Source organism: Pseudophryne corroboree, chromosome 2 (genome assembly GCF_028390025.1).
Source record: "Pseudophryne corroboree isolate aPseCor3 chromosome 2, aPseCor3.hap2, whole genome shotgun sequence".
Taxonomy (NCBI): Eukaryota; Metazoa; Chordata; class Amphibia; order Anura; family Myobatrachidae; genus Pseudophryne; species Pseudophryne corroboree.
The window spans coordinates 510,394,098-510,414,860 of NC_086445.1; the positions used below are offsets into that span (position 1 = coordinate 510,394,098).

At 41.7% G+C, this 20,763-nt stretch overlaps 1 protein-coding gene across 2 annotated transcripts in view; it reads right to left on the reverse strand.

The window, feature by feature from the left end:
- Window positions 1–220: 220 nt before the first annotated feature.
- Window positions 221–20,763, reverse strand: part of CLTC (clathrin heavy chain) — a 161,536-nt gene continuing 140,993 nt past the window's right edge. Inside the window, exons 29-33 of one of the 2 annotated variants that reach the window (XM_063954050.1) lie at window positions 20,195–20,365; window positions 18,204–18,425; window positions 6,288–6,308; window positions 2,838–2,913; window positions 221–1,489 (exon numbers count right to left, since the gene is read on the reverse strand). In XM_063954050.1, coding sequence (XP_063810120.1) covers window positions 1,365–1,489; window positions 2,838–2,913; window positions 6,288–6,308; window positions 18,204–18,425; window positions 20,195–20,365 — 615 coding nt within the window. In that variant the 3' untranslated portion in view covers window positions 221–1,364. The remainder of the gene's footprint in view (window positions 1,490–2,837; window positions 2,914–6,287; window positions 6,309–18,203; window positions 18,426–20,194; window positions 20,366–20,763) is intronic. The other variant, XM_063954051.1, reaches the window with a different exon arrangement.

The window sequence follows — 20,763 nt, forward strand, 5'->3', positions numbered from 1 at the left end:
TAGCTTCACCCTCCTGTGATGCCAGCACATGTAATATATGGCATGTAATGTTTTCAGCTCATTTCTGTATAGTGTCAGCCAAACTATGGATGGAGCTAGAGCATCCGTCAGAGCATAATGAAAAACGTTTTACACTTGCGCTTCAATAAAGAATGCTAACTTGTAGGTTCATTTAAAAGACTTAAAAAAAAAAAACAAAAAAAAAAAACTTCAACTCATATTGTATAATCTGTCCACAGTTGAGTATTTTTATTTCATTTGCTTTTTTGTTTTTTTAAATCTGTCATCTCAAATTGCACAAAGAAAACTGAACAGCATTTTATTTAATTGTTGTTACTTCAATTCTCTCCTCTGTACACTCAATACAGTGACCTAAGAACACCACAATATCCAACATACACAAACCTCAGGGAGCAGGAGAATACAGGGAGTACACAGACTGGAATCATGGTGCCTTCTTTGTTCCTGAATGAAAAGGTCCCACAAATAAAAAGCACTGGATACAGCACGACATAGGGCCATCTGTTCATCATGGAGTGAGATACACACTAGCATTATCTATATGCGCAAATGAATTTTCCCTTACGTGACTGAAGTTTTTTCTTTTACACAAAAGTTGTCTTGTATGTTGCTAAAATTAATAGTTGTACAACAGAAGTGGTATATAGAATATGTAGATTAGTGTTCTTTTGTCATCGGCAGTCTTGCATGTGGAAATAGAAACATTTTCTTTTTTTCTTCAGAATATACAAGTAGATTTATATGCATTTAGATAAGACAGTACATAAGCTGCTTACATACATCAATTTTGAGAGAGTCAATATTAAGTTTTCTAACACTACAGAGTGCAAATCAGATTCTTCACAATAGACTGTTAGCATCTGTAACCCCTTCACTGCCAGTGTCTCTACACCATATATTTTATTTTTTGCAATGTATTGCAGGTTCTGTAAGGGGTTAAGAGTGCTGCAGTAACTTCTTCAATAGCAGAGGCTACCACACCATATACTAAACAAGTACTGCCCCAACTGTTAAAGAGGTTGAAAGCAGCTCTCAGGAAAAAAAATAAAAAAATAAAATAAACACAAAAATAAAAAGCAGAAAGTCTACTTAAAACAAAGCATTCCCATCAAAATAAACAATATACTTTAGTAATTTTGGAGAATATGGAATGTGAAGAAAAATAATTAATGGAGGTGTGATCCAAATGTACTGTAGAAAATAAATTGTCCTTCATGAAACAAAGGTTTTAAGAATATGGAGCCAATTTCTGTACTTTGCCCTGCTATGGGTCAGAGGCGGAAGAGGGACGGTGGAGTTTCAGTAAGAAAATAGCCCAGGTTCCAACAGTACAACCCTTTTGTTTACATGCTATATCCAAATCCAGGCTGGGGCTGCCCATAGGCAGTTGTTGGGTAGCTATAACCAAATGCGGCTTGCGGAGGTACTGCAACACTCGGTCCTGCTGTCAACATTAACTGGGGCTGACCTAAAGGAAATACAATAAATAACAAATAAGGATTCATTTTAGCAACAACATACGATTTGAAAATTCTTACGAGTACACTAGCCAACATTAATGACTACACTACAGTATGTGTAGTCTGGTTACCTACTGGTGTAGCATTAAATGATGGGGACATGTTCGCATTGTAACTGGGATAGCACTCGTGGGTGATTTGTTAGCCTTTACTTGTGTTGAAGTGTGAGAACATACGTAAAAAGCAGAGTCCACTAAACAGCTCAGCAACACAATGCCGATTAGCACAAACAAAACTGCTTATGAGAACATTTGGACCAATGTGTCATTCCTATAACAATAACTTGTTTTTCTATAGCTAAAATGCTAGAAAAGGCATGTTATTTCATTTTAAAGTTCCTTATTAACCCTAGTATTGGGGTTTGGATAGGTGCTGCTAGTTTACACATGGTATAACCAATCAAACACAGAAATGAAACTAAAAATAACATTTGTTCACAAGTTTGCAATACACTACAGAAAACTTTGTTTTTGTTTTAGAAATATCAGTAATTTGTCGGACCAACACATTCTGGACTTATTTAGGGGATTCCTAAAAAGAAAGGCAACTAATCCCAAGTAACTGCGCAACTCTAGAGATTATCTATACGCGCCCATGACTATGGAGCACTGAGGACACTGCACTGCATCAGGGGGACCACCCTGACATCTTATTATGTTAGAACTACTGTTTAGCATTGTTTTGGATTTAGATAATACAATGCTTTTTCTCTCATTGATAGATTTCTCATACTTCAATATAACGGGGTGTGCTGACTTCTTGAGTGTGTGTATCCTACATTAAACAAGGCTAACGCTGCTCCTCACCTCTATGGGTTTGCAGCTGGATCTGGAATCAGAGACTCAGTCGCACACAGATATACAATTGTCACATATCAAATTAGCGCAGTTTCCTGGTGCGTCAAAAACAAAGATGCACGATGCTTCTGTCATGAAATCTGGCGTGCTGAAAGGGGTTGTTTGGCGTGACTGCAGCAATGATGTATGAGGACGTGTGTGTGTGTGTAGTGATGCAGCACTTGAAATAACTCACTTGGCTGCAGCAGCTATTGCAATCAATGTTTGTGATTTACTGTGCTCAGGATTATGATGGTCATAATCCTGAAGACAGTAAACCACTGAAATGTTGATTGCAATAAACTGCTGAAGCAAAGCGAGTTATTTCAAGACCTGAGTGCCACATCACAGCGCACTCTAGTGGATTTTACTGAAAACCAGGATCCTAATGGTGCCCATTAATTCTGGCTCATGGGCTCTTTGTCTGATCATTTGATTAATTCCATAAATGACAAATTACCATAAACAATAGGCTGCGTCTCTGTAGCTTGTTCTTCCTCTTTTCTTAGCGACTCTGAGGCATCAAGTTTGTCCACCTTTAAAAACAGCACAGGAAATCAAGTTAGCATCCATTATCATCATGCTCAATTCTAGGTACTATAAAAGGACAACTGTAAAGTGGAAAAGCCTTCATATTCATTAGGAGTATTGTTTTCACCATGGCTACGCATTATACCACCCACACAATGCAGACCTATTAAGCAATAAATACCTGTTTAGTAACAGCAATCAAATATTTAAAGTAATTATGCACAACATTTGAGAAACTTACCAATGTCCTTTCATTAAATATAATATAGATTATACTGGGCAGCATTCCTACTGACTCACACCGGATATGCTTAGGAGTAGACATTCTAATTCAATTACACTAGAAACTGTTGAAATCCAACAATATGACAGAATACACTTTCTTCTACATAAAGGGGTGGCCAGTTTCTCAGTTATAATCTGCATGACATTCTCACATATCTGCGATAATGCGCCAGAAGCTGGACTTCATTTACACATAGGCATTAGACATACGGGCCAATTACTGTTCTAGGTATAAGGTTCCACTAGTCACAACATACGAATGGGAGAGTACAGTGTGTAACATATGCTCCAGACATGTATGCTGCCATTACAGCTTCCTCCACTACAAAGGGTCAGAAATCTGGACTGACATGTAAGTGATTCTCAAATACTGCACAATTGGTTTCAGTCAGTAAAAAAACCTATATGACAAATATTAGGGTACTCAAAACAAACATGATGTTATAACAAAAATGAAATTCACAAGTACCATGAAATGTCCCCTGATTTCATTTCAAAGCCAAATTCTTCATTCTGTCTGATCATGCCTCACATGTCCTCCACGGTGATCCATGAAATGAAGTGAGCAACATATACTCTACACTACACTAAGCCTCTTGTGGGGTCTGTAATAAGGTCGATAAGGATGTCACAAATTCAGCACACATCTTCTTACATGGTTATTTCTTTCCAACGTGAGTACTGAAGGTCGTTGATGATAAAGGGGCTGGAAGACACCACCTAAACAATATGTGCGTGCAATCCTACTCCTTATGCAGGCAAAGAATTGCTATGCAGATATAGATGCACAGATATGGAGGTTAACCGTAATCATGCCAATGACCAACCAACAGGAGAAAACCAAATAACGTGTACACTAACAGACATGGTCAAAAATGCATGAACAAGGGTAAGCTGACAACTGCATGCTAAGGATCACCAGACATTACAACATGCTCAACTGCATGACCAGCAATAATAAAAATATGTCTGGCAAATAATGGGGGTTTTAGAAATCAATTTGTGGAAAACAAGAGACGCTTTTAATATTAGAGGTAAAAAAATAAAATAGAGGTTAACAAACACAATTCCAAACACTGCATTTTATCCTAAAGAACGGTTAGGTGATCATGAACATATTAGTATGTACTGCTACGTAAATCCTAAACACGGATGTGCGTACAAATAAACTTAGACAAAATGACTAAGAAGTTAGACCAAGGTAACACAACACGTTACTCTTCCACACAAGAGTAACTTGCAGGTAAAGCAATGATGCAATCTGATCAACAGAGGGTAATAAAAGCAGTAGCATTAAAATTAGGTTTTAAATTGCTGCTTATTGGGGAATCACTATTCTTTACCGGAGGCACAAGTGTTATCCATGCAAATAGAACCAATTCAGTAAGTACATATAATAGCAATAAAAGGCTTTTCCACAAAGACTGCAGAAATTGCTGAGGCAAAAAAACAAAAACAAAAACTAAATTTGAAAAACATGCATTCTATTGTGCGTGTCAGGTGTAAATTGTGAGCATGAAAAGAAGAGGCATCGGAACTGAAGTGAGGGGTGGATTCGGAAAATGGAGATTGCCATACAGGCTCCCGGCACAGCCAGCAGCAATGCTTGTTCTTACATGGTGATGCACTTGCAGGCTGTAATACACATGCTGTAACACAATAGTGCAGTACTACTACAGTTCAATTACCTGTTTTGTTTCTCACACAAACACACTTTTTGGCTGGTCAGACACAGAAGGACATTCCCCTGATGTATATACTTAGTGCAGTGCATTGGGCCTATGGTGTCAAAGGAGTTTACAAGTGAGATGCGGCCACAAAGATAGGACACGTCAACATTACTAAATGTATTTTTGATTGGACTACAGTGTGATCTTTACTTACCACCTTTTTACACAAGACATTTAAATGGGGGGAAATTTACTTAAAGGGGAACTACATGCAAATTAAATATTTTATCAATAAACCTTTACGTCCCCCCCAAGTAGAACTACAGCAGTTGCACACCTCTACATAGATCAGCAGTAGTAACTGTTTAATGATGACTCTGTCAGACTCCTGCAGGTTTTAGTGTCTAGACAAGCAACCAATACTTCAAGGGTAGATGACACTGGACCTGCAAGTTCTACGAGTTGGAGGAGGGAGGTTTATTGAAGCCATTTTGAATTTGCCTAGAATTCTCATTATAATTGATGCTGTGTAACACATTATGTTACTATTCATGGACATACTCAGTGGGCACGGACACCATTCCTGAACCCTAAAAAATGAAACAGCAGGAGAACTCACTTCTGTGACTATTGTTTTGCCTACTGTAAGAAATTAGTAAAAACAAAGATTAGGAACTGGATCACAGTTCTATATTAGCTATCAATGCAAAACTGGACATATCTGAAGGATGTAGATAGAAGCCAGATTTCTGAACAACATCATCAACTGTTGCAGAACATTATATTTATATAACAATCACCCCAAATATATTGCACAGTGAATGGCAGCTAATGTGTGAAGTTAGTGTCACAGAGTATAATTTATGTGCAAGGTTTCCGAACGTATCAGTCAGGTTTGTTCATATCTGTGCTACAAATTTGGACCGACAGTCATTTACTTATTCTGACTTACACTAACAAAAATAGTGGTAGGAGCCTTCACTTGCAGCTACACTATAGATGAGCCCTATATTCTGATTAATACGTCTCCGGAAGTGTGCATGTTTGTGTGGTGAACAGCAGGACTGCTCATCTGAGTTGCCTTTACTGTATGTATCCCATCCTTCAGATTTAGAAGACTACTGACCAGTTTTACATTGGTAACTGTGAACCAATACCTTACATTTTCCTGAATATAGATTAGCCGATTAGTAGCACAAAAAAATAAAAAAAAACTATAGCCAACCTAGTGCTAACTATTTTAGTTCTGGTAATAAAGGCCAGCAGAGGCTTTTAGTGAGTGGTTTTCTTTTTGGGAAAGAAGGATAGCAACAGCATAGTGGTAATTGTAGTAGTAAGAGAAGGAAGGGGGTTGGAAAATGCATGCAGATTCTTTAGACTTAGTCTTCCAGATTTAAAGATGGAAAACAAGAATCAACTTTCACCTTTTCCTTTATTGCATCAACCTGCAAAGGAATTCAGAGGGTGCAGCTTAGAAAATCAAATTTTGACATCAAGCATAAAAAAAAAAGGGAAGAATAAGCGAAGAAAACAAAACTGCGACTGTTAGAAAAGATAAAAATATAAAACAAAAGAAATGTGACAAGTAAAAACAGAAGCATGTGCTTGATGGTGTCTAGGATTCCATATTAAACTTTCATTTCCGAATAAATGAAATACAAAAAAATGCTTGGCAATTGTTAGAGGTGGCACGGGTGCATAAGAAGCAAAAAGTGTATATATTTTATATAGCTCCCAAAAAACATTCAAAAGAATAATTCACGAACCTTAAATTTAAAATGTTAAATTGTAATGTGATCATTAATCTAGAAATGACCCTAATCTCCATCTCATATTAATTAGCTAACAGCTGCACATTTAATTTAAGATTTATTTGTAGCCCATCAGATTCATTATTCTACCCTCTTAACCCAGCAAAGGTGTGTGTGTGTGTGTGTGTGTGTGTGTGTGTGTGTGTGTGTGTGTGTGTGTGTGTGTGTGTGTGTGTGTGTGTGTGTGTGTGTGTGTGTGTGTGTGTGTGTGTGTGTATTTATTTTAATACATTATTTATATATTACACATACCAGTTACATCAGGGATATGGGGAAGCACTGGCAAGATATAGGATCCAGATGTACACACTCGTATGAGCCCGATGGGTTTTGACTATAAAATTGTTATAAATATCTTCTTTGTATTCTAATTTTTATAATCAACACTTGAGTGTGAGTGTATATTTATTTGTTTCATTCTAGTTTTATCTCTGCTTAGAGGCATGATGGTTCACAACAAATCATTCAAACTTGATCTTCAATGAAGAAGCTCTATTAACCAAAGAACAGCAAGCGTATATTACCGGCACTCTATCATGACATGGTTCTTAAAGTAACTCTTCATTGTAAATCTATAACAATGTGTGTCTAAATATGCAATTCTCTATCTCCTTATTCTGTTGTGATATTGATGGGTAAGTCAACAGTTTCCAAACTCGGTCTTTAAGGAACCCTAACTGTCCAGCTTTTAAGGATTTCCATTGTTGAGAATAGTTAAATCAAACTGACTGAAGTACTAATTATGGTGTTCAATCACAGATACCTTTAAAAAGTGGACTGTATAAGAAAGAATAAATATGAGTGATGGGAGATATATGCATATTGTTATTGGGGGAAAAGCCTGGATTACCATCCTCTATTTATAAAGCGCCAACTCAATCTGTAGTACTCTACAAATGGGAACTTTACATTAGGTATCAAATACATGATTGTGTATTAACAGATGTAATATGGGACTGTTCACAAGCTTATAATACATTGGACAATAAAAATGTAATACATGAAGGTAGATGCCACATACTGCAAATGGACAAAAGAGGATTTTGGTACTTACCGATAAATCCATTTCTCTGAATCCTCTAGGGGACACTGGAGTCCTATACAGTAGGGGTGTGAAGCCTTGAACCGGATGTGTGGCACAATCTAAAATTAGCATTATCTGCAAAGCCGGCTCCTCCCCCTTCACATCCCTCCTCCCTCAGTTTGAAAAATTTGACTGAGAGAATAGGACATGACACTATAACATATGGCGAGGAACCGAACCGTACAACATATCAAACAGCGGCCAAGAACTCTTAACCGAATAACTAACGCTGTTTGTACGAACTGTTTAAAACAAGAACTTTGAACACAGCAGGTTGACAGCACCGAGGCGGGCGTCCAGTGTCCCCTAGAGGATTGAGAGAAATGGATTTATCGGTAAGTACCAAAATCCTCTTTTCTCTTTCATCCACTAGGGGACACTGGAGTCCTATACAGAAGGGGACGTCCCAAAGTTTTCCACCAGGGAGGGAGTGCCGTCAGTGGCCTGCAAAACTAAACGTCCGAACTTAGAGTCTCCAGAAGCAAAAGTATCAAACTTGTAATATTTTGCGAACGTGTGGGCTGAAGACCACGTCGCCGCTCTGCAAAGTTGAGTAGTGGAAGCACCCCTGGCAGCCGCCCAAGAGGCACCCACTGATCGGGTAAGTATGAGCACCCGTCTGAACCGGAACCTGTTTGCCACAGGAAACATAAGCTTGCCGAATGGCAAGTCTAATCCATCTAGACAAAGACTGCTTAGATGCTGGCCAACCCTTCTTTGGCCCCTCATAAAGAACAAAGAAATGGTCCGACTTTCTGAAAGACGACGTAACCTGTACGTATATCCGTAAAGCTCGGACAACATCCAATGACACGTCCCCATCTGTGAGACCCTGGAAAGATGGGACCACTATTGGCTGGTTTACGTGAAACCCCGAAACCACCTTCGGAAGGAAGTCTGCTCTTGTACGGAGTTCCGTCCTATCATGATGAAAAACTAAAAAAGGACTCTTACAGGATAAGGCTCCCAACTCCGAAACCCGCCTAGCCGAAGCCAAGGCAAGTAATAACATGACCTTCCAAGAGAGATATTTCAGGTCTGTTCTTGTCAACGGCTCAAAAGTCGGTGATTTCAAATATTCTAACACCAAATTTAAGTCCCATGGTGCCGTGGGAGGACGAAAAGGGGGTTGAATCCTCAGAACCCCCTGTAAAAAGGTTTGAATCTCTGGTAAGGATGCTAGACGTTGTTGAAAAAGGATGGCGAGAGCCAAAATCTGAACTTTCAGAGAGCCCAGTCTGAGCCCTCCCTCTAGACCGGCCTGAAGGAAAAGTAGAAGTCGAGATAAGTGGAAGTCCGTTGAATTCCATCCCCGTTCCTGACACCAAGCCATGTACCGTCTCCAAATCCTGTAGTAGTGCCCGTCTGTGACCGGCTTCCTAGCGGCAATCATTGTAGGAATGGCCGTTCGTGGAATCCCTCTGTTTCTTAAGATCCGGGTTTCAATAGCCACGCCGTCAAACGCAGCCTGTTCAGGTCGGGGTGTAGGAACGGTCCCTGAGATAGCAGGTCCTCTCTCTGAGGTAACCTCCAAGGATCTTCGGCAAGTAACCCCCGCAGGTCTGAATACCAACTCCTGCGGGGCCAATCTGGTGCGATTAGAATTGCCCACACTCGTTCCCACTTCACCCTTTTCAGAACCCTGGGTATGAGTAGGAATGGTGGAAATATGTAAACCCTCATGTAACACCAAGGAAGCGTTAATGCGTCCCCACTCCTTCTGCTGCTGGTTCTCTTGTCCTGGACACATATCTGGGCAGCTGAGACGCCATTAGGTCAACCTGAGACAAACCCCATCTTCTCACAACCATGTCGAAAATCCGTGGATGTAGGCACCACTCTCCCGGATGCATGTCCTGGCGACTGAGGTAATCTGCTTCCCAGTTCTCTACACCTGGAATGAACACTGCCGAGAGGATAATGTTTCGTTTTTCTGCCCACAACAAGATCTTTGTGGCTTCCTTTAACGCCATACTGCTCTTTGTTCCTCCTTGACGGTTTATGTAAGCCGTCGTCGTGACATTGTCCGACTGAATCCTGATGTGTTGATTCATGACTAGGTCTTCTGCGCATTGTAAACTGCTCTTAGTTTGAGGATATTTATGGGTAGTTTGCTCTCCTGTAACGTCCACCGTCCTTGAAACTGATGGTCCTCTAGGACGGCTCCCCAAACTCTGAGACTGGCATCCGTTGTCAGGATCCTCCAATCCCAAATGCCGAATTTCTTGCCGGCTGCAAGGTTCTTGTGTGACGACCACCATATCAAGGAGACCCGTACTTGCGGTTGAAGTCGGATTCTCCGATGGAGAAGCCAGTGCTAGGCTGCTCCCTGAGCAATGAGGTTTATTTGGAATGGTCGGGAATGAAGTCTGCCGTACTGGAGAGCTTCGAACGACGCCACCATCTTCCCGAGAAGTTGCACACAGAGGTGCAGAGAAACAGTTTGCGTCCTCAGTACCTGAGCCACTAATCTCTGTAGGTCCTGGATCTTGTTCTCTGGTAGGAACACACGTAATAGTACCGTGTCCAAGATGAGACCGAGGAATTGAATCCGTTGAGTCGGTATGAGGTTGGACTTTTGGTAATTGACAAACCATCCATGTTGAATTAGAAATTGAAGGGATGTCTGAAAATCCTTGAGCAGTCGATTCTGAGATGGTGCCTTGATCAGTAAATCGTCCAGATAAGGTATAATCGTGACCCCCAACAGTCTCAGTCCTGCAACCATGATTGCCATGATCTTTGTGAAGATTTTTGGGGCTGATGATAGACCGAACTGCAAGGCCCGGAATTGGTAGTGATCCGCCACCAGTGCAAACCTTAAGTAAGCCTGGTGAGGAGTCCAGATTGGAATATGCAGATATGCATCTTTTATGTCCATGGATACCATGAACTCGCCCTGTTCTAAGCCTGCAATGACCGATTGTATTGATTCCATCTTGAATTTGTAGACCCTTAAAAACTGGTTGAAAACTTTTAAATTGAGTATTGGTCTGACCGTCCCGTCTGGCTTTGGCACGACAAAAAGATTGGAATAGAACCCCGTTCCTCTCTGAGAAGCGGGAACCGGAATAATAACCTCTGCCTGTAGCAATTTTAGAATTGCTGCCCGTAGTGCCCTCGCTTTTTGAGGGCACTGAGGCAATCCTGTTGTAAAAAACTGACTGTGAGGCCTCTACTGAAATTCCAGTTTATATCCCTGTGATATTAAGTTGTTCACCCAAAGTTCTGGTGAGGCTTTGGCCCAGATGTCCTGAAAACCTACCAGTCGGCCGCCCACCAAGGGGGACCCCAGGTGAGTTGGGAGGCCGTCATGCCACGGTCTTGTCAGCAGGTTTATCCTGCTTTCTGGTTGCTGCCTGTGAGCGGCCTCTACCTCTGCCCCCATGTGCTTGTGTACCGAAACCCCTTACTCGGGCTCGAAAGGACTGATCTAAATGACGTAAATGCTGGTCCCGAATAACCTCTCCTAGATTGTGGAGCGGTTCTCGTATAAGGAGTAGGCAGAAAAGTGGACTTCCCTGCTGTAGCCTGCAAAATCCACTTGTCCAATTCTGGTCCGAACAGCATTTCACCCCCAAAGGGGATGGATTCTACCACTTTCTTTGTGTCAGTCTCCTTGCCATTCTCTGAGCCATAAAATCCTTCTAGCCGATATGGCCGATGCAGATATGCGCGATGCTATTCTGCTAATATCCTTAGAAGCTTGACACAAGTATGAAGCAGATTCTCGAATGTGTTCCGCCAGTTGGGTAATCTCTTCTAAGCTATTTTCCTCCTCAATAGCTTGTACAATACGCCCGGACCATGCACCCATGGCCTTGTTGACCCAAGCACAGATGATCGCAGGTCTCTGCGCTGCACCAGCTGCTACAAAAATTGACTTTAACGCAGTGTCAACTTTACGGTCTGATGCATCCTTTAAAGTAGTTACGTTAGGAATTGGTAAGATTGTCTTCTTTGACAACCTTCCTAGGGAAGCATCCATTACCGGCGGAGTCTCCCACTTGTCCATTACACCCTTAGGTAGGGGATAAGTTACCTGAAACCGTTTCGGAAATTGAAAGCGTTTGTCAGGTTGTTTCCAAGCCTCCTCCATCTGAGACTGGAGGGATTTAGGAATGGGGAACACTGCTGAACGCGGCTTTTGGGATTCGAACAAATCGAAATCTTCCGGCTCCCGTATTTCCTTGTCCTTAAAGCTTAGGATCTCCTTTACCGCGTCAATTAAGGAGTCCAGACCTGAAATTGCCGAGTCCTCTTCTGGAAAATCGGCGTCTAGGTTGGGTTCAATAAACTCACCTTCCTCCGTATCAAGAAGAAAACAGTCATCCTCCTCTGATTCTGGTATAATAGGAAGAGTTCTTTTAACAGCTTTGCGCACACTCGTCTCTGCGTGTGCGGGCGGCGTTAACTTGATGAGAAATTCCTCCATCGTCTTTGAGAATCCCGCAGCCCATTCCGATTGCTGTTTGCGCGATTCTGCCATCTCCTTGGAGATTCTATTAGCAAGGTTGTCTTCCCATGCCTTGGCCAGAGCACTGCTCCCAGGTGGAGCGTCCTTGTCTAAGCAGGAGTCGCACACCCCGGAGCTGCCAACCCGCGTGCTCTTCTTGTTGCATTTCGTACAAACATAACAGGTCTTGGAGGTCTTGGTTGCCTTAGACATGTTGTTTTTAAACCCTTTACCAGGGTAGCACGCAGCGCTTTCACCCTTTAAACTAGGAAGAGAAAGACTGGGAGAAGACTGAAGCGAAGGTATTGGATCCAGCTGGAATTACCTGTCTGATATATAAAACGATCAGGTCAAAATATTTTTACATAAAAGGATTAAATAAAAATTACAAAAAAATAAACACCAGCGGACTCGCAACCCTCACACCCCAACTGTTAAATCAGCTACGATGTTAGAGTTGGTATCCGCTTGCTTCTGTGTATTTTCATCAGGATCTTTGGAACAGAATTCCTTTGAAAATATAAGCAGTAATTAGTTTTCAGGAGATCCTCAGAGAACGTAATATATATTATATATATTTTATATATCAGCAGGGGGAGCCATTAGTTTCTTCTAATCACTAATATATATATATATATATATATATATATATATATATATATATATATATATTTATTTTACCAGTAGGGGGAGCTATGAGCATAAAGAATCTCTCCTCTGAATACTGTGATATATTTCACCAGCAGGGGGTGCTAGATAGTGAAGTGAGATTTGGTGCCCTTGAGTATTAAAATGGGCGCCACTGAAGGGAAGGTTCACCTTATGTGCTATGCTAAACAGAGCTGTGTCCCCCACTTGTATCTCTTACTGGAGGTCCATTTTACAGGTCCCCGCTGCCGCTGGCTGTGCGCTCTGCTCTGTGCGCTCCCGCGGCTGAGGGAGTCTTCTCAGCTGTGCGGCAGAGATCTTGTCCCTGTCGCGTCTTTTCCCCGCCGGCCGGCGCGCGCCGGGACCGCTCTTATCGGGTCCCGTAGCGGCGCCTCTCTGTGACCACGGACCATCTGCGCAGCTGCTAGGGGAGACTGAGACCTTGCGCTGTCTCCCTGCTGTTGGCTGCGCCTTGCTGCTGGATGGAGCGGTTTTTCTATCTAAGCCACTTAGCTATTTTCTAAAGGGAAAAGATATAATAAAAAAATCTAACACTACTTGGGCTCTTGTAAACATGTTACTCACTTGCCCAAGTCGATGAGGATCTCCTGTGAAGAGATGCAGGTCCCTTCAATAAGGTTTCTTGTCTCTTCCAATCTTAAACAGCCTTGTCTCCCTTTTCTTAGGTGGACGCAGCACACTTTAAAGTTTTAGTCAGGAGCTCAGTGCTCCACGTGCTGTACCTCCAGCACAATGTTTCAAACTGAGGGAGGAGGGATGTGAAGGGGGAGGAGCCGGCTGTGCAGACCATGCTAATTTTAGATTGTGCCACACCTCCGGTTCAAGGCTTCACATCCCTACTGTATAGAACTCCAGTGTCCCCTAGTGCATGAAAAAGAAAATGCTTACTGTGATTTAAGATCCAGTTACACAGAAACATGGAAGTGTCAGAAAGAATAAGGCCAAGATCCAATTAGCAACAGTAATTTACTGACTCGCCTGTGGCTATCCTATTAGCCCGGACACTGGCAGTAATTGAGGCAAACAAAATAAAAGCCCATAGAGTCCCTTGTTTCACATAAAAAATAAAAAAAAAAGGGTCTGGGAACTTATATCCTGGATCCTACGTGTTCTTGCCCAGAAACTGGCAATTTTTTGCCTGAATAAAAAAAGGAGATATAATTGGATAGCTCAAAAATGACCATCGGGCTAAAATCCTTAGTCCTTTTTTCGGCTAGAACATTAGCGCTGGCAATTGGTTACCGCCCTGAATTTTGGTTTTGAGTGAGCTGGTAGTTAGATAGAATAGCAAGGGGAGGTTAAAGGATGTGATAACTCTGCCTAAAGATGACAGTTTTTAGGTTTAAAGCCAAGTTAAAAGCTTTGTTTTAGGAGTGATGAAATTCCAGAGTTGGTGCAGCCCAAGAAAAGAATGGAAGCAGGTAACGTGTGGCTAAGGGGTGCAGATATTGAGCAGAGGGGAAAGATATAATTTTATGATATTTTGGTACAAAAGTAAAGTAGAATTATAGGGATACATATTATATCCTGGCAGACGTAACTATAGCAACAGCAGAATCCCGGCAGAGTCTCCCCACGCTGGCTCGCTACATATCTATTCACACTCTATTGGTGGCGTGGACCCACCAACAGAGTGGTAATACTGAGCGTTTATCGGGAATCCGGCCTTCTGCATTTCCCCGGCTGTCAGGATTCCGGCATCTGTCTCCTGATCTGCATCCCTAATTATATTATACTGGATAAAGTGAAGAACAGGCAAACCAGTGTAATGTTTAGCAGACAATGAGCAACAACATGAGGACATTTGGCAAGGAAAAATTTGTCTACCTATGACATTCAAAATGAATTGCTAGCCTTAATGTCAAAGTTGGAGAATATGAGTGCATGAAATACATTAAGCAGTTTTGTGGTTATTAAACATTCTGATTCTAAACCCTTTTTTTCATAGTGCAGGTAAATTAGATTTGAAGCCAGATTGGACATAGGGAACAAAGGACAGATCAGATAAAAATAAAAAATAAAAAAAGCAACATGAAGCAGCAAGCCTGATGGGTAAGGGGTGGTCAACAGACATCAAAGATTATATGGCATAGAGACATCAATGTCAGCCAAAACAAATGGCGATCAATCCACAGAAGGCAGACACATTTGTGTGTCATTGCTATGGAGCGGATACCAGAACCCTAAGTATCTTATTAATTTTCCAAGTAAAGTAGTACATGAAAACAGCAGAGTGCGTAGGACAAATAGGCTGTGAGGAGAGGAAGAAAGTGTTGAGAGTGTAGGCAATGCTCTCAAGAAGCTTGCAGAAGCCTGGGTTTGATTATGTTGCAGAATGTTAGAAATTGTTAGAACAGAGACTTACTTGGGCATGAGTATGCATGGTTAAGTGCAACAAGGGTAGAGTATGGAGAAGAGAGCAAATAATGGGATCTGAGACAGGGAAAGGAGTGAAATCAGAAGGTTCAAGTCGGGAGACTAAGATCAAGTCGTGGGCTATCATAACAGGAAAAAGTCACTTGACTAGGAAATTATACACAGTAGCTTGAATTGGGATGTTATAATCACTCGAGAATATGGTAGGGGTGCCATAGGATAAATAACCAGGGTGAAAAATGCTCAAGAAGCAGCTGGAGTGCATCAGAGGAGCAACAGATCACAGCAGCAATAAAAAAAAAAGAAAACCCGGATAGTAAATAATTCAAAGTGAACATTTCAGTTCAGAAACCGGTGTGAGAACTGTGAATGTGCAGTGTGAGGAAGCAGTCCAACCCCACCTTGTCTGGGTCTGGAGGTGTGGGTGAGCTGGAACCAATCATGTAAAAGATCTTCACGTGAGGCAATGTCCAATTGCATGAGACTTGCCTATATACGCCATGTAGCAGGAGATTTATGGCATGAGTGAACCAACAGGTCCCGTGCAGCTCCGTTAGAATCGGGCGTATTTTTTTTGGCAAAAATGCATCTTATTCGCATCGATATGTGACTAGGATGCACAAGCATAAATGGTACGTTACTGTGTTTACGAGGAAAACTCTGTAGCGTACCATTTTGTATGCAGATACAGCCGGCACAGAGAATATAGGCATGCCACTTATCATTCTAACCAGCATAAGCTGCTTGTGCGTCCTATTTACATCATTTTGCGAATAAGATGCATTTAAAAGAAAAAAGTTGCATGAGAAGACGCTCGGCACTACCAAGTTACATCACGGCATGGAGTGGCTAGAAGGGCTGTTTAACGTGCACAGAGGCAAGATGTATGTGGACACATCTGTACAGCATTCATTTCTGTTATTTGGAATCTATATAGAGTGCCTTACTAATCCAGCATGTACATGTTTTGCTTTGTGCATGAGGTGATGAGAATTTCTTTTTTCCAGAAACTGCAGCTGAATGGGCATTTAATCCAATGTAAAAGTTCACTGGAGTCATTTATGCACCAAGTCATTTATTTTTATTTATGTAATTGCCAGAAGGATGAGACTATCTGAAAGGAAAAAGTCACGCATAGAAGTTAAGATTGTAACAGGCAGATTGTGCATTGAATAAGATGTCATATATAAAGACAGTAATGGAAGATGGTAATATGCTTGGTGGATTTCTATAGTCTGAACTTGAAATAACTGCATGACATATAGGGCACCTGCACTTAGTGATACATCACTGGATGCCAGAAGCAGAAGGATTGGAAGCTAGATGAGATGGACTTGAGATTTAAGAGATTTTACATTGCTCTAGTAGGATGAGGATATTTTACTTAATGAACAAATATAGGAAAGCCTAATTAATTAGGGGCAAATAGATCAGTGATGAGGCAATATGGATAAAATAGTGTGATGCAAGGTGTGTAAAACTGGGCATACATTATAAAATTATTTGGTAGACAAGCTGTCTAATCTGGCTGGGTGGAATGAAAATCTGGTACTCTATGGGAGCAAATGACAATAGACCATTTGCTCCCAAACACTGGGAAATGGCCAAAAACGGTTGTTCAAACACATTGGTTAAATCACGGATTTAAGATCTGCTCCCCAGCGTTTATACAATACTCAGCGATATGACCCAATAGGATTCTTAAAGGCAATAAACTGTCACATCATACCAAATTAAGGCATGCACACAATGAGGTTTATGGAAGATCATGTTACAGCAATTATTCACCAATGTGAAGCATTACACATTGCTAAGTACAGCATACAACTTCTGTCCTTGAGTGAAAATAAATACCAACTCGAATACAAAAAGCTAATAAAATTAAAAGGTTTGCTGGGCTGTCAAAGTATGGGTACATTTACAAAAACAGGGTATAAATGTCATTGTTTGCTAGAAAGGAGTTTGCATTTTGTAACAAATTATCTACCATGTATTATGTGTAAGCTCAGCCAATAAAGGCTCTTATCCGTTTTACCTACAGTTCACATATCAACAGATACCTCATTGGTTGACAACATTGTACATTTAGTGCTGTGTGTGGCATCACGGTTTAACTGCATTGGTAAAAATTGTTACCAACATTTATAACTTGCGAATCCTTATATAAGAAATCTAACAGGCACATGGGCTGGTATCACATCCAAACAAAGCCCACTCTAATTTGCCAAATTACAATCGGTTAGTGCATACAAGAACAACATGTACTCTAAAGTAAATCAGGACTTTTACCCAGGAGTGAGTCTGATATCAGTATTAATACATTAATGCACTGTGTATATTACAAATGATTCAAGAGGTAGAAGTTTAGGCGTCAATCCAATAAGGTGCGAGCTGGGTCCTATGAGACATTCACACAGCGAACTAGTAACGCAAATTGCATTTGCAATCCAATTCCAAATGCGCATTGCTTTTTCAGAGGAAATTCCCCATTTCTGTGCAGGTAGGGACATGCTGCAGATCCTCCGGGGAACCCCTCTCAAAGAATTATGCACTTGGAGGGGTAAAATAGCATTATTTGGCCAATAAAGACATGTCAGTTTTCAGGTGAATTTCTCTAAAGTGTTCAATAATGGGTTAAATAATGTGGGACAAGTATGTAGAGGGGTTGCATTTATGGGAGAGAGGTTTTCTAATTTGTAAGTGAGAGCTACAAGTGTTTATGTGAAGTGAATGTACTAGTTCAGTATACAGATGCACAACAGGCCACATATGAATGATAATGGGCAGTCATATCAAAGTCTGCAATACACAATGTTATTAGTCCACATTGTTGTATTTTTCTCTCTACACTGCTATCCATTGTGGTAATAGCCAATGACCTTTCACAATTCCACCCCGCATAATGTGAACGGTTTTCTATGCAACATAATATAGCAGCTCTCACCTTGCTTAAGTACTCCCTCATAACTTGAATGAAGTAGGGCATGGCAAAGTCCATGATGTTGTGCCTCCACGCTGTTTCCAGGACAACATCTGGCCGCAGCAGGTCATAGCAGGTGAAGAGACAGGCTGCAAAACACTCCTTCTTCCCTTCCACCAAAAACCACTGCAGTAATTCCTCTGCCAGTTCTGTGTCTTTGGATTCAGAGGCGTATTGCATGGCATCCTAGGAGACAGAATAATGGTAAAAAATTAATAATCAGCCACCATCAATACGCACTGGTTACAGTAATATTTACATCAATAAACATTTCTGACAAATTAGACTAGCTGTGTTGCCTAATACTTTAGTAAGAATTGTGAGAAATCAAGACTTGCAGATAGGACTTGTGACAAATGAAAATGACGATACTTCAAGGAGAAAAACAAAAAATGTCTGAAATGTTTTTATTCAGAAACTCTCTACTGAACTTCTGAAATGTGAACAGGAAACGTTAACTTTAGTATTCTCCATGGGGTGCGAGTAGAAAACTACCAATACCGCCATTTGTAATGTTGCAGTTGTGGCGCTAATTAAATCATCCTCAAAATGTCTAAAGACGTTTAGCAAGAGGTAAGTGATAAATAGATAAGACTCCCCCCAGTCCACACAGTGAATCATCGTCATAGTCCCCTTTTTATAGGGGACAGCGTCAAACTAGGAATGGAGCAGAAAAGGTGATGCAGTCTGTAACAGGAGCAGATCTGTGATGTGTTTGGAAGGTAAAGAAAACACACTTGTGTTTGCTAATGCCTCCTCAAGACTGCAACTTCTCTGTGTTTTTCCTTTAATCTAATTAGGGGCTGCCTTAGACATAAGATGTGTCCAGCAAAATGAATAAATGTAGTAGTCTTCAAGCTAGGCTGTTTCATCAAGGGTGTCACACACCTGCTGATTTTAAATGGACAAAATGCGCCCTGTCCCACTGGAACAGTCTGCATCTATTTGCAGCAATTGGAAGGCTTTGGGGTAGCCCAGCATTTCCTTAAGTATTGGGCACATGCCCAAGAGTGACAAAGGCAAGCCGCGCCCCCTCTCCCACCAGCCTCCGTCGGTGCACACAGAAGTGTCGAATTTCCCCCTGCTGCGCCCTGTTTGCAGTTCACTCTACAGTGAACCCTATGGGGAGTTATCCAATGAGCTGTGAAAAAACATCGGGAGCAAAAAACTAATAACCCGAAAATAAAAAAACCTCCCGAAAACACACAGGTTCAGTAAAACGGGTGTAGTATGGCTGACCGGCGGTCAGCTTACCGACGCCGGGATCCCGGCAGCATACCGACGCCGGGATCCCGGCGGGGAAGGGCGAGTGCAGCCACGGGTTCTATTCCCACTCTATGGGTGTCGTGGACACCCACGAATGGAAATTGTCCCTGTTGGTCGGCATGCCGACCATCGGGATAGTGGGTGTCGGGATGCTGGAGGAGGTCATGTGACCGTCGGTCTCCCGACCGTCGGTCACATGAATACCACCCCAGTAAAACCTGTGTTTTTGCCGGCCACAGACCCACTTTTGCATGAAAACAGGGCTGCTTTCGGGGATTTGGTTTAGCCTGCCTGAGGGAGGTGAAACAAAATGGCAGATAAGCTGCAGCCCGCGCCAGCTTTTCAGGGCTAACTGGAAAGCCCCTGGCGAGACAATTACCCCCCTATGTAGGGATAGATAAATAAAAGTGACCATCTCACGGGAACATGCTTATACATTAGCCCATTAACCAGAGAAATTACTTGTTTATCTTTCCAAGTGGAAAAACTAAAACTAAAGATATAAGGAAAAGAAAGCAAGGGTATGGAGACCCTAAATACATTTGCAGGCTATAACCAAATATCTTAAGATTCTCTAAAAGACTACCAACAGGTCTTAAACTATTACTAGCAGTGTGAGCAAAAGGTCACTTGCCAAAGGATATTCAACTAAAAAGCCTGCAGATCACAGCATGGGGTTTCATACATACCTTATAGAGTCTGTCCTTCTTACACAGCTCCACACTCTGTTTCCAGCGATTGTTACCCTTGAAAAGATATGCTGCAATCCTTCTGAACTCAATCAGTTCATGCTTTTCCAAACGTTGAGCGAGGGAAATATTGTCAAAGTTGTCATATGCATCTATAGATGTGCGAAGTGCCTTAATACAAAATACATGAATTTGTTACTAAATATTTTGCCATCATTCCATCTAAGTAGCTGTCCAGCTATAAAAACGCACAGAGTTTATGTAAATATAATTCAGTGGGTCCTCACATAAAGTCAGTGAAAGCAGCAGGACCACAGCTGCAGTACCAGTTTGTAGTGCAGTACCAGCAGAGGGCAGGCCTGATCAGACCACTGGGACGCAAACACAATACGCACCTCGACAACAATACAGCAGCAGCAGTTTCCAGGGCTGCAGCCCGTGGCACCGCGTCTGCAACCACTCTACCTGGCATTAGCCCTGCGTGTGCTAATGCACCCGGACATTGGCTGAGCAGCTAGCGGTGAGCTCCAGAGAGCACCTACAAATTATTGTGCACCCAAGGTTAGCAT